Genomic DNA, 13,291 nt, shown 5'->3' on the forward strand with positions numbered 1-13,291 from the left:
TTTTTTAAATGAAGAAAAATGAAAGTCGATAATTTTTTGCTTACACGACTTTCATGCAACTTTAAATTGACCATGTGAGCAAAAAAAAATATTTTAAAAATGTCACATAATCTAATTTAATAGAATTTTTTTGACGATGTTGACTAGACACCGCAATTTTAATTTTTAAATTAAACAAGTAAAAAGATGGTTGACTAGACACTAATGTAGTGACAAATGATTTGCGTTGCTTAAATTATTGCTAACATAATGAGTTCAAACCGCAACAGCTTTATTCCCTTTACATTGATAAAAGAAGGGACTAAATTTCAAAAGTTTAAAAAGTATAGAGATCGGTAACAAAATTAGACTACACATTTAATAATTAATTAAATAGTTAATCCCTATGAAATATGAATCCGTGATGCCTAAAGAAAGGCCCTCCCCATCCTCTCTTCCCAATAAGATTTTCCCTCTTTTTATTTTTCCTTAATTTTTTTCACTATTTTATTTATTATCAAAAGAAGCTCCCTGGCGGCATATTCTTGGTACCACACTGACCCACTGATTGGATAAGGTCTAGATGTGGAGAGACAATTTTACCCCTACCGTCCTGTTTATTTTGTGATTGGCTCCTTTTAATTTGAACGGTGACAATGACTTATTGAGAATAATAATTCACAGGTCAAATCAAATTTAAAATTTATACAAAAATTAATTAAAAATATAATTTATTTATTGGTAATTTTTTTATAAAAATGTACCCCTTTTTTTTTTCAACAATCAACCGAAGTGTGTTGGCTCATGGCTCCTCAGTGCTTGGAGCAACAGTCATATGGTAGGGTCACCTTTGATATATATGCTAGCTCTCTCTTTATTATCAAAATAGCTTTAAAATATATAATGATGATGGCCTGGAGATGCTTCACACAATGTGTTGTGAAACACTAGCGATGGTGGGTCTCGATAGTTTGGAAGATAATGGAATGTTTCGAGAGGATTTTGACGGAGTGTTGGCATGAAAAGTAGAGTACTCTTGGAGTCTTTTAGGTAACGGAGAGAATTCATATAAATGAAGAGCTTGATGTGGTTCTCTTTGAACACAAGTCCTACTACATTAAGTTAGTCGTAGGGTTATCGAAAGTTTTATTAAGATATGACTCGACATATTATAAAGAGTTAGAGCAAAATTATTGGAATTTTACTGCACATGTGTTAAGATGTGATAAGAAAGGCCTCTAAATAGATCTTAATGTAACTCGGTGATTAAAAAAATGACTTACGTGGTGAGCATATAGGAAACTTGGATTACTAATTTGGGCAAACTGATTAACTTGACGAGTTGATGGTTGTATGCAACAAGTATCAAAGTATAGTTCGAAATTACAAATCACTTTTTAAAAGAAGTTTACTCGGTATTACTTCTAATCTATACATTGCATATCTAGCTTATATTCAATCATACCATTTGTCACAAGAATCTGTATTTATAAATCAAAATTTGCACAAGGGCTAAAATAATAAATTGTCCTTAATGAATATAAAAACAAATTTTCAAGTTTATCTACTGGTACCCTAAAGGAGTATTCGTCATAATGTGGTCATTTTGGACGTATTTATGATGTTTTAAGGCTTTGAGTGTTGTAATAATCTGATGACGTCTTTCCTTTTCAATGATATCATAAACCAAAACCAATGTTTTGTAATTAAAGATATGGTCAAAATAGTAAAGCAAAGTCAACAACATTGAACATACAAAGCTTGAAATAAACTTGAAGATGGCATCTTTCCGATGTTTTGGTGAGAGTGAGTTTGGATGGGCGGTGCGTTTACCTACGGTTAGTGTAAAAATAGTGGTGGCGGTGAAATTAGATATTGTAGCGACACTGTAGCGTGAGACAAAAAGTAAACTAAACGCACCGCACCCCACCCAATCGCCCATCCAAACTCACTCTAAGATTATGATTTTTAAGCCACATAAGAGATAATGGAAAGAAGATGCATTTTTACGATTTTTTTCTGTCGCGTAAACGTATTTATCTATATTACTATTAATGTCTATCAACAATCAAATAAAAGAATAAAATTTTTATTAAAATAAGGGCTTAATTATTATTTTTCTATCATGACACGATTGATTGCACTTTCTTAATAATTTAATTAATTTTCTGATTTTTGTTAAATTATTATTTTTGTTTATTTTTTAAAAAATCTATCCTCATTTTTTTTTCTTTTTTTTGAGGGAATGCAATCGGTGGAAGAGGTTTTAATCGTGGAGTTTACTTATTGCATGCACTTGGACAACTCGTTATACAAACATGCAACTTGTGAATCATAACAGAAATATTAGTTTAATCTAAACTAGATTAATATAATTAATCAGCTCGTGACCTGCGCCTAACAACCTTTATACTACACGTTTTATAATTTAAGATATTCCCTAAATTATACAACTAAGACGTTTAAAAAATGGGGGTGAAATTAGAAAATTATTTTAGGGTCAAAATTAAATGATATATTTGTACGATAATAAAAATGTAATTTTATTATTTTAATAGTTTATATTTTTAAAAAATTTAAAAAATTAAATTAAATTGTTATCATTTTTGAGAGGACAAATTACAATTTTATTATTATTAATTTAAAATTTTATAAACCATAAAAAAACTTATTTTTCCATTTTAGGGGCTCGAATCCCCTATTATAATACAAATACTCTTACCACTTATAAAACTTAAATATGTAACTTAATATTAATTAACTAAGACTTAATGATAGGATAAATTATCACGTGGCTTCCTAAGTACACGTGACAGAAAAAGCGAGTTGACTTAAAAAGCATCCGCATCTAGGGAAAGGAATAAACCGGGTTTTAGGATTGGATTTGGTGAGTTGGAGTGAAATGGATGACGTGGCAAGAATGGCCTTTGAGGTTCACGAAAGGTCAAGTCGGTGAAGGGTGGGGGCGGGGGGGCGGGGGATGAGGTTAACGAGGTAAGGGCGGGGGGGACAGTGCCAGCGGAGCGGCGAGTGGTCGCCGCATGATTGTAGCCGGTTTCATGATAGTACGACGTGGCTCAACAATAAAATAATGAAAAACATGTTTAATTGTTTTTTTTTTGTCAAAATCGTACTAATAAATGTTATCCTCAATGGGGCAGGTTTTATTATAATTATTATTTATTATATTTTCGTTTGGACTTTGGGGCAGCAGAATTGTAGATAATATACTTAATTTTTTTTACTACATTATTAAAACATCTGGCCATTTTTTTTTATAAATAGGAGAAAGTTGCATTTGATATTGTTTTTGTTATGACCGAAGAGATGGTGAAGTGCATGGCTGTCCACGAAGTGGTGAAGTGTCCAGAGTCGTTAAAAAAAAAGTTAAAAAGATGAAGGGTCCAAGAAGAAAAAGAAAATTTTAAAGTCGATGATGGATATTTGTAACAAAGATGATCGTCCCTTTGCCCAGGCGACACTAGCCTTGACAGTCGCCTTAGGTCATGATACATGATCCACACTACTCTAACTTTAGCCCAATTAAAGATTTAAATGTCATGCCTCACTAAAATAGATTTCCCAAATCTATTTACTTATCAAAGCCCATTTTATAGGAATCCAAAACGTCAAATTTTCTTTTAAAACATTTTGGAAATCCCATTGCAAAAGCTCATTAAGTTTAGCCTGAAAATGGCAACTAATCCATTTTTTTATAAACAAATCTTGAACCGTGGAATCCAATATATGTCGACAAAATCATAAATGAGTCCATGACTTTTTTGGACCTTTGGTTACCCAAGGTAGAAAACATGAAAATGGCTATAAATCTAAGATATGAAAACAAGGATAAGACCATGATGTTGCGACCCATGGCATCGTATGTTATGAAAACATTCATGGTGCAGTCTCTAATAAAATGAAGATTGGACTGGCAAATCACGATACATAAAAGCGTGTAAGTCCATGTGGTGGAGGCCCATGACAAGATATGATTATATGAATGTTCATGGTGTAGCTTTTGATAATGTGTAAATCGAACGGGCAGATCACGATACATGAACTTATGTGTAGGTCCATGAGGAATAAACCCATGACACTTTTTGTGAAAGTCCACTGAGACAGTAAACACGTGATTCTGTATGATGTCTTGGTGGCGTATTTTGTTTAGCCCTTGTGACGTACTCTGTTAAGTCTGTCTGGTAGAATATGATTGCCCGCCCTTATTTTAACTTCCGGATAAATTCTGATTACTTTATATTGCTATGATAAGGTTATGATACGTCTAGAGTTAAGGATGTTGAGTAAGATTTGTGATGTAATTGAATAAGTCTTAAGTGAATTTCTTGAAAAGAAGTGTGTATATGTATGTTCAAAAAGGGTATCCGCCATGATAACCTGTTGGTTTGGAATTTGGGCTGTTTGTAGTTATGAATAAGATAAGTATCCCTTAGTCTAAGTTTGTTTGTACCATGTAGGTTCAAAATTGAGTTATCTAGTATCCGCCATATCTGAACAGTATCATGTATTCTTCTGAAATCTTATGGAATCTGGGTCATTGTAATCATGAGTATCTGGGGTTCTGAATTAAATAAAATGGTGTGGAATTCATTTAGATTATCTATATAATTCATTATCAATGTGATCTTGTAAGGTATCAAACGAGAATATGATTTGACTAGTAAATTGATAATATTTAAATCTGCGTAAGTATCCGCCAGTGAGCAATATCTATGATCAACCATTCTGAAATCAGTGTATGTTTGAAGAGATGGTTTGTATGTAATAGGCTTTTGAAGAGATTCTTTGAAAAGTACCCTTGTGGTTCTAAGAAAAAGAAGAGATTAAGGTAATGTCTAGAAGGATCTTAAGTTAGTGAGGTAGTTAAGAGAGAATTGGTACGATTAAGAGTATAGTAATTTGCGTGTAATTGTAAGCCTAAACTGTGATAATATTCGCCCAAACAGCAGTGAGTGGTTAAGAAGGGTAGCTAGCGCACAAAAGTTCTTCAAATATTATAAAAGAATTCGCCAAGGTATTCTATATTAACTCTCATTAAGTTCTCCTGAACTTACAGTGTTTATTATTGTTTCAAGTGATGTAGTAAGAGAATGCGCTAAGAGGGACTACTCTAGGAGTATGCCAAAGTAGCAGCGAAGTGGGCTATTATGCATATAGTGGAAAAGTGGCATATTATAGTATCATACTCTAATAATTAGACTTTAGTAAATGTTCGTATTGTAATGAGTTGTAATTGGTCTGATGTAATATTTTATTTCTAAAATAATTTCCTAAGATTTTTTTTATATTAAGTTTATAAAAGAAATGATAACAAAAAAAAATATTTAATAAGTGTTAGTCAACTATTTGAAAATTTTTCTTAAATATTATGTGTAGTAACACTCAAAATTTGGACCCAGTGAATTGAGTTGGGTTGAGTTCATTGCGTATACTTTCAAAACATTTGGGAAAATCCCATTGCAAAAGCTGATGTGAAAATGACAATATCCCATATTTTCTTGGTAAATTACGTCATCCAATTATTAATCTTATTTATTGTAAAAAGTTTTTATTGTAGTAGTGGATGAACAACTGTGAAGAGCCATAGAATTTTTTTTCTAAGGATAAGCTTCGATGACGGATTGAACTGCACGTATAGGTTTAACGTTGAATCGTGTAAAACCAGATTGTCGAAGAACATAGCTCCATTCCTTTAAGGTCCTCTCTTTCCCTTTATTAGTAATAGCCATCATCGTCATGTCTAGCATCAACCCTACGGCACCTAGCTCGTCGCCTTCTTTATCTTCTTCAAGAACTGCTTCAACGATTATAACCTTCCCTTTATCTTCTGGAATGGCTTCTCGACATTTTTTTAGGATTTTAATGCATTCCTCGTCGTCCCAATCATGCAATACCCACTGCAATGTGCAACGTATGGATTAATCGTATAAGACCATATAATGAAGGGAAAGAAAGTACTAACCATAAAAAACGCTGCGTCGGCGTTTGGGATAGACATGAACATGTCTCCTCCTACGTTTTCAATGCTATCGGATTTTGCTGAAACGGCGACGACATGAGGGAGATCAAAGTTGATGCCTCGAATCCATGGGAATGCCTTGACTAAAAGGCTCAAAGCAGTCCCGTTACCACCACCGACATCGACCAGGCTTTCGACTCCGTCGAACACTTCGGGACATCCTTCGATTGTCGCCTGCACCGTCAGTCTAGCATCGCAACCCATGGCGTTGTTAAAGAGTTCTCTAAAGTCGGGGTTCGCCTCGGCGTAGCTCCATAGATCTTTCCCATTTGCTACTTCAAATGGTGAGATATTATTGCCCGTTTCAAGGACTCGAGCACTAAGACTATGCCATGGTGCTAACCAAGTAGGGCTGGACACGAACAATATTAAAGCAGCCATGGATTTTTCTCCACGTTTTATCAAAAGACGAGACAATGGCGTCGATGAGAAGCCTACAGTGTGGTGGTTGATGTGCTCTTGTTTGAATATTCGGTCGTGGACCATGAACCTCATAATGCGATGAAGACGCGACGGTTCGCATCGGAGGGCAGTGGCTAGCTCGGATAGTGGCATAGGGCTTCCATAGTTTTCAATAGTGTCGGCAATCCCAAGCTCAATGGCACATTTAACGACAGCTATTTTAGCATATCCTAACACATAATTCCAAATCTTTATTTCAGCTCTAGCTTCTTCCTTTACTGTCACTTCCATATCTCCCATCTCAACTTTTTATTTTATTTTATTTTAGAACTTTTGGCAACTCTATGCCCAAATCTTGACCACGAAGCTACGATTTATAGAAGCAAAGGTATTGGTTTACTACGTCACAGTTCTTGAATTTGAAAATATCTTGTCAAATATGCTCCTAGCCACAAAACAATTATTAGATTAATTTGGTAAAAAAATTACAGTCCAATTATTTGAGGTGTACCAAATAGTATATGTTAACTTTTACCATAATGTACTTCAATAGCAATTTATGAATTTAATCTTTATATATTTTTTATTGATTAATTTCTATCCCATTTCAAAAATCGAGTTAGAAAAAAATGGATTAGTGAACCAAGAATTCACACACCATGACTTTTAATTAAAATTTTGTAAAATTATGATAAAAATGAATTATTAGCTTAATAGTTAAAAGAGAAAATAAGAAGAGAGTCTAATTAGGTTAGAGACTTGAGTTATGGTTCGTGGGATATTTTTTTCATGCCTTTGACTTTTCCTGCGACTACTTTGTTTATGTGATAGTGGGTATATGTGTGTGATGGGTTTTTTACAAAATTATTATAAAAAAATAAAAAATAATCAAAATGTTATCTTTTTTTTATTTATTAAAATATTATAAATATTTTTATTTATCAAAATATACCCAAAAAAAACCTGAAAAAAAAAAACTTGACAACAGCGCAAAGAGATTGGTGGCACCTTTGGTGCCAAAGAGATTGGCCTGACCGGACTAAAATGTAACTCTTTGCAGTTTTAAGGACCTGACGTGCAAATTTACCATTTTGAATTTTAAAAGTGAATTGCTGCTGTGCGGGCGCACTAAAATTGAAATGTGGCTAATTATCTTCTAAGCCTTCCTTATTTATTATTTTCTTTTTATTCCCTTTCAACTCACTTTTTTATTTAATAAACAAGCCCTCAACCTATTTTTGTAGTTAAATAAGCTCTTAATCTATGATTTTTACTCATAAAAGCCCTTTATTTTATTATTAAAGTAAATATATTTTACTTTTCCTAAATTTTTACTCATAAAAGCTCTTAATCTATGATTTTTACTCATAAATTTTTACTTCTCCTTAAAAACATTTTTTTCCTAAAAACATTTTTTGAAACATTACTAAACTAAGCCTAAAAGCAATAGTTTATTAAAGTAAAATAGAGTTATTACTTTTTAAAGTAAAATAGAGTTATTGCTTAATTAGAATTCTAAATATCTTAATTATCACTTAACTAATATTATAAATTTTGGTAATTTGATGAGAATAGTTTATTAAAGTAAAATAGAGTTATTACTTAATTAGAATTCTAGGTATCTCAATTATCACTTAACTAATATTAGATTTAATTAAAAAAAATTAATAGAAATACCAGACATGCCTTATTGAAAAACCAGAAGTAATAATAAAACTGATCACCCATAAATATAACCCAAATAGAAAAAATAAATTATAATTATAAACTATTCTCATCAAATTTAATAAATTTTTTTATTTAATAAACTATTCTCACCAAATTACCAAAATAATACATAAAATGCGAATTAGTTTATTTAATTATTTGTCACAATCAATCTAAAACTATTCCAGAGGTAGAATTAAAATTCGTATCGGTCTTAAATTAAACCAGATTAATTGATATACTGATTCCAACAGAATGACTTCAAAGAAAACCACTCAAAACCAAGATTTATTGATTCCAACAAAAGACTGATGTTTTTAGCCAAAACTAAAACATTTCTCATGCAACAAAGTTTTTATTGTAGTAGTGGATGAACGACTGTGAAGAGCCATAGAATTTTTTTTTCTAAGGATAAGCTTCGATGACGAATTGAACTGCACGTGTCGGTTTAACGTTGAATCGTGTAAAACCAGATTGTCGAAGAACATAGCTCCATTCCTTTAAGGTCCTCTCTTTCCCTTTATTTGTAATAGCCATCAGCGCCGTGTCTAGCATCAACCCTACGCCACCTAGCTCGTCGCCTTCTTTATCTTCTTCAAGAACTGCTTCAACGATTATAACCTTCCCTTTATCTTCTGGAATGGCTTCTCGACATTTTTTTAGGATTTTAATGCATTCCTCGTCGTCCCAATCATGCAATACCCACTGCAATGTGCAATGTATGGATTAATCGTATAAGACCATATAATGAAGGGAAAGAAAGTACTAACCATGAGAAACACTGCGTCGGCGTTTGGGATAGACATGAACATGTCTCCTCCTACGTTTTCAATGCTATCGGATTTTGCTGCAACGGCGACGACATGAGGGAGATCAAAGTTGATGCCTCGAATCCATGGGAATGCCTTGACTAAAAGGCTCAAAGCAGTCCCGTTACCACCACCGACATCGACCAGGCTTTCGACTCCGTCGAACACTTCGGGACATCCTTCGATTGTCGCCTGCACCGTCAGTCTAGCATCGCAACCCATGGCGTTGCTAAAGAGTTCTCTAAAGTCGGGGTTCGCCTCGGCGTAGCTCCATATATCTTTCCCATTTGCTACTTCAAATGGTGAGATATTATTGCCCGTTTCAAGGACTCGAGCACTAAGACTATGCCAGGGTGCTAAGCAAGTAGGGCTGGACATGAGCAATATGAAAGCAGCCATGGATTTTTCTCCACGTTTTATCAAAAGTCGAGACAATGGTGTCGATGAGAAGCCTACAGTGTGTTGGTTGATGGGTTCCTGTTTGAATATTCGGTCGTGGACCATGAAACTCATAATGCGATGAAGACGCGACGGTTCGCATCGGAGGGCAGTGGCTAGCTCGGATAGTGGCATAGGGCTTCCATAGTTTTCAATAGTGTCGGCAATCCCAAGCTCAATGGCACATTTAACGACAGCTATTTTAGCATATCCTAACACATAATTCCAAATCTTTATTTCAGCTCTAGCTTCTTCCTTTACTGTCACTTCCATATCTCCCATCTCAACTTTTTATTTTATTTTATTTTAGAACTTTTGGCAACTCTATGCCCAAATCTTGACCACGAAGCTACGATTTATAGAAGCAAAGGTATTGGTTTACTACGTCACAGTTCTTGAATTTGAAAATATCTTGTCAAATATGCTCCTAGCCACAAAACAATTATTAGATTAATTTGGTAAAAAAATTACAGTCCAATTATTTGAGGTGTACCAAATAGTATACGTTAACTTTTACCATAATGTACTTCAATAGCAATTTATGAATTTAATCTTTATATATTTTTTATTGATTAATTTCTGTCACATTTCAAAAATCGAGTTAGAAAAAAATGGATTAGTGAACCAAGAATTCACACACCATGACTTCTAATTAAAATTTTGTAAAATTATGATAAAAATGAATTATTAGCTTAATAGTTAAAAGAGAAAATAAGAAGAGAGTCTAATTAGGTTAGAGACTTGAGTTATGGTTCGTGGGATATTTTTTTCATGCCTTTGACTTTTCCTGCCCACTGCTTTGTTTATGTGGTAGTGGGTATATGTGTGTGATGGGTTTTTTACAAAATTATTATAAAAAAATAAAAAATAATCAAAATGTTATCTTTTTTTTATTTATTAAAATATTATAAATATTTTTATTTATCAAAATATACCAAAAAAAAACCTGAAAAAAAAAAACTTGACAACAGCCTGACATGCAAAGAGATTGGTGGCACCAAAGGTGCCAAAGAGATTGGCCTGACCGGACTAAAATGTAACTCTCTGCAGTTTTAAGGACCTGACGTGCAAATTTACCATTTTGAATTTTGAAAGTGAATTGCTACTGTGCGTGTGGGCGCACTAAAATTGAAATGTGGCTAATTATCTTCTAAGCCCTCCTTATTTATTATTTTCTTTTTATTCCCTTTCAACTCACTTTTTTATTTAATAAACAAGCCCTCAACCTATTTTTGTAGTTAAATAAGCTCTTAATCTATGATTTTTACTCATAAAAGCCCTTTATTTTATTATTAAAGTAAATATATTTTACTTCTCCTAAATTTTTACTCATAAAAGCTCTTAATCTATGATTTTTACTCATAAATTTTTACTTCTCCTTAAAAACATTTTTTTCCTAAAAACATTTTTTGAAACATTACTAAACTAAGCCTAAAAGCAATAGTTTATTAAAGTAAAATAGAGTTATTACTTTTTAATAAACTTGTTAAAGTAAAATAGAGTTATTGCTTAATTAGAATTCTAAATATCTTAATTATCACTTAACTAATATTATAAATTTTGGTAATTTGATGAGAATAGTTTATTAAAGTAAAATAGAGTTATTACTTAATTAGAATTCTAAGTATCTCAATTATCACTTAACTAATATTAGATTTAATTAAAAAAATTAATAGAAATACCAGACATGCCTTATTGAAAAACCAGAAGTAATAATAAAACTGATCACCCATAAATATAACCCAAATAGAAAAAATAAATTATAATTATAAACTATTCTCATCAAATTTAATAATTTTTTTTATTTAATAAACTATTCTCACCAAATTACCAAAGTAATACATAAAATGCGAATTAGTTTATTTAATTATTGGTCACAATCAATCTAAAACTATTCCAGAGGTAGAATTAAAATTCGTATCGGTCTTAAATTAAACCGGATTAATTGATATACTGATTCCAACAGAATGACTTCAAAGAAAACCACTCAAAACCAAGATTTATTGATTCCAACAAAAGACTGATGTTTTTAGCCAAAACTAAAACATTTCTCATGCAACAAAGTTTTTATTGTAGTAGTGGATGAACGACTGTGAAGAGCCATAGAATTTTTTTTTCTAAGGATAAGCTTCGATGACGAATTGAACTGCACGTGTCGGTTTAACGTTGAATCGTGTAAAACCAGATTGTCGAAGAACATAGCTCCATTCCTTTAAGGTCCTCTCTTTCCCTTTATTTGTAATAGCCATCAGCGCCGTGTCTAGCATCAACCCTACGCCACCTAGCTCGTCGCCTTCTTTATCTTCTTCAAGAACTGCTTCAACGATTATAACCTTCCCTTTATCTTCTGGAATGGCTTCTCGACATTTTTTTAGGATTTCAATGCATTCCTCGTCGTCCCAATCATGCAATACCCACTGCAATGTGCAATGTATGGATTAATCGTATAAGACCATATAATGAAGGGAAAGAAAGTACTAACCATGAGAAACACTGCGTCGGCGTTTGGGATAGACATGAACATGTCTCCTCCTACGTTTTCAATGCTATCGGATTTTGCTGCAACGGCGACGACATGAGGGAGATCAAAGTTGATGCCTCGAATCCATGGGAATGCCTTGACTAAAAGGCTCAAAGCAGTCCCGTTACCACCACCGACATCGACCAGGCTTTCGACTCCGTTGAACACTTCGGGACATCCTTCGATTGTCGCCTGCACTGTCAGTCTAGCATCGCAACCCATGGCGTTGTTAAAGAGTTCTCTAAAGTCGGGGTTCGCCTCGGTGTAGCTCCATAGATCTTTCCCATTTGCTACTTCAAATGGTGAGATATTATTGCCCGTTTCAAGGACTCGAGCACTAAGACTATGCCAGGGTGCTAAGCAAGTAGGGCTGGACATGAGCAATATGAAAGCAGCCATGGATTTTTCTCCACCTTTTAGCAAACAACGAGACAATGGTGTCGATGAGAAGCCTACAGTGTGTTGGTTGATGGGTTCCTGTTTGAATATTCGGTCGTGGACCATGAACCTCATAATGCGATAAAGACGCGACGGTTCGCATCGGAGGGCAGTGGCTAGCTCGGATAGTGACATAGGGCTTCCATAGTTTTCAATAACATTGGCAATCCCAAGCTCAATGGCACATTTAACGACAGCTATTTTAGCATACCCGAACACATAATTCCAAATATCTACTTCAGCTCTAGCTTCTTCTTCTTCGATTCCACTCACTTCCATTATTATTATTTTTCTCTTGGAAAACTTTATAATTCTATTCGCAACTCTTGAGGATGAAAAGTTTTGTTGAAGACCTCGATTTATACGAGCAAAGGGTTAGATTTTCTCTCTTAAATTTCAGTTTTTTTCCTAAAATAAATTAAATCTAATTGAAAATATCAAAATTTAGGAGAAAAACTGATGTGACATTATGACATTAAATTATTAAAAAATGATACAAATGGCGTGTGATTTCAAATTCATACAATCATGATGAACATCCTAAAATAATATAATTATCATGATATAACTTGGTGGAACATTTTTTAATATATATATTTATGTGTTTTTTAATGGAATTTTTTTTAATATAGTTGTTTCCACCACTGATTTCCTTTGGAAAATTTTAGTTATTATCGTGATTAAAATTGCTTGATTCTGCTCAACTAATAAGGGATATTTTTTATAAATTGTATTATTGAACCTAAAAGTTTAACCATGAAGGAGTGGTTGAATGACATTGAATAAAAATAATAAAAGCTTAATATATTAATTGATCCTTGAATTTAACAGTTTTTCTCACATTAGTTCTTAGATATTTCTTTGGATTATATTAGTCTCTAAATTTGGCAACCATTACATACACCAATTTCTAAGGTTAAGGGTGGGTTTGGATAGGCGGTGCGTTTACTTACGATT

The 13,291-nt window shown here is 33.2% G+C and overlaps 3 protein-coding genes across 3 annotated transcripts; all 3 read right to left on the reverse strand.

Annotated features, from left to right (window-relative positions):
* Positions 1-5,493: 5,493 nt before the first annotated feature.
* Positions 5,494-6,789, reverse strand: LOC107898010 (acetylserotonin O-methyltransferase). Its single transcript, XM_016823571.2, has 2 exons — positions 5,963-6,789; positions 5,494-5,897 (listed from the first exon to the last, which is right to left on the reverse strand). The coding sequence occupies exons 1-2, from the start codon at positions 6,719-6,721 to the stop codon at positions 5,598-5,600; spliced, it is 1,059 nt and encodes a 352-aa protein (XP_016679060.2). The 5' UTR covers positions 6,722-6,789; the 3' UTR covers positions 5,494-5,597.
* A 1,599-nt stretch (positions 6,790-8,388) lies between these two features.
* LOC107898009 (acetylserotonin O-methyltransferase) lies at positions 8,389-9,787 on the reverse strand. The gene is made up of 2 exons (XM_016823570.2): positions 8,899-9,787; positions 8,389-8,833 (listed from the first exon to the last, which is right to left on the reverse strand). The coding sequence occupies exons 1-2, from the start codon at positions 9,655-9,657 to the stop codon at positions 8,534-8,536; spliced, it is 1,059 nt and encodes a 352-aa protein (XP_016679059.2). The 5' UTR covers positions 9,658-9,787; the 3' UTR covers positions 8,389-8,533.
* A 1,560-nt stretch (positions 9,788-11,347) lies between these two features.
* On the reverse strand, positions 11,348-12,792 carry LOC107898008 (acetylserotonin O-methyltransferase). The gene is made up of 2 exons (XM_041090992.1): positions 11,858-12,792; positions 11,348-11,792 (listed from the first exon to the last, which is right to left on the reverse strand). The coding sequence occupies exons 1-2, from the start codon at positions 12,611-12,613 to the stop codon at positions 11,493-11,495; spliced, it is 1,056 nt and encodes a 351-aa protein (XP_040946926.1). The 5' UTR covers positions 12,614-12,792; the 3' UTR covers positions 11,348-11,492.
* Between the last annotated feature and the right edge of the window lie 499 nt (positions 12,793-13,291).

This window comes from Gossypium hirsutum, chromosome D04, assembly GCF_007990345.1.
Source record: "Gossypium hirsutum isolate 1008001.06 chromosome D04, Gossypium_hirsutum_v2.1, whole genome shotgun sequence".
In the NCBI taxonomy this organism is placed as follows: domain Eukaryota; kingdom Viridiplantae; phylum Streptophyta; class Magnoliopsida; order Malvales; family Malvaceae; genus Gossypium; species Gossypium hirsutum.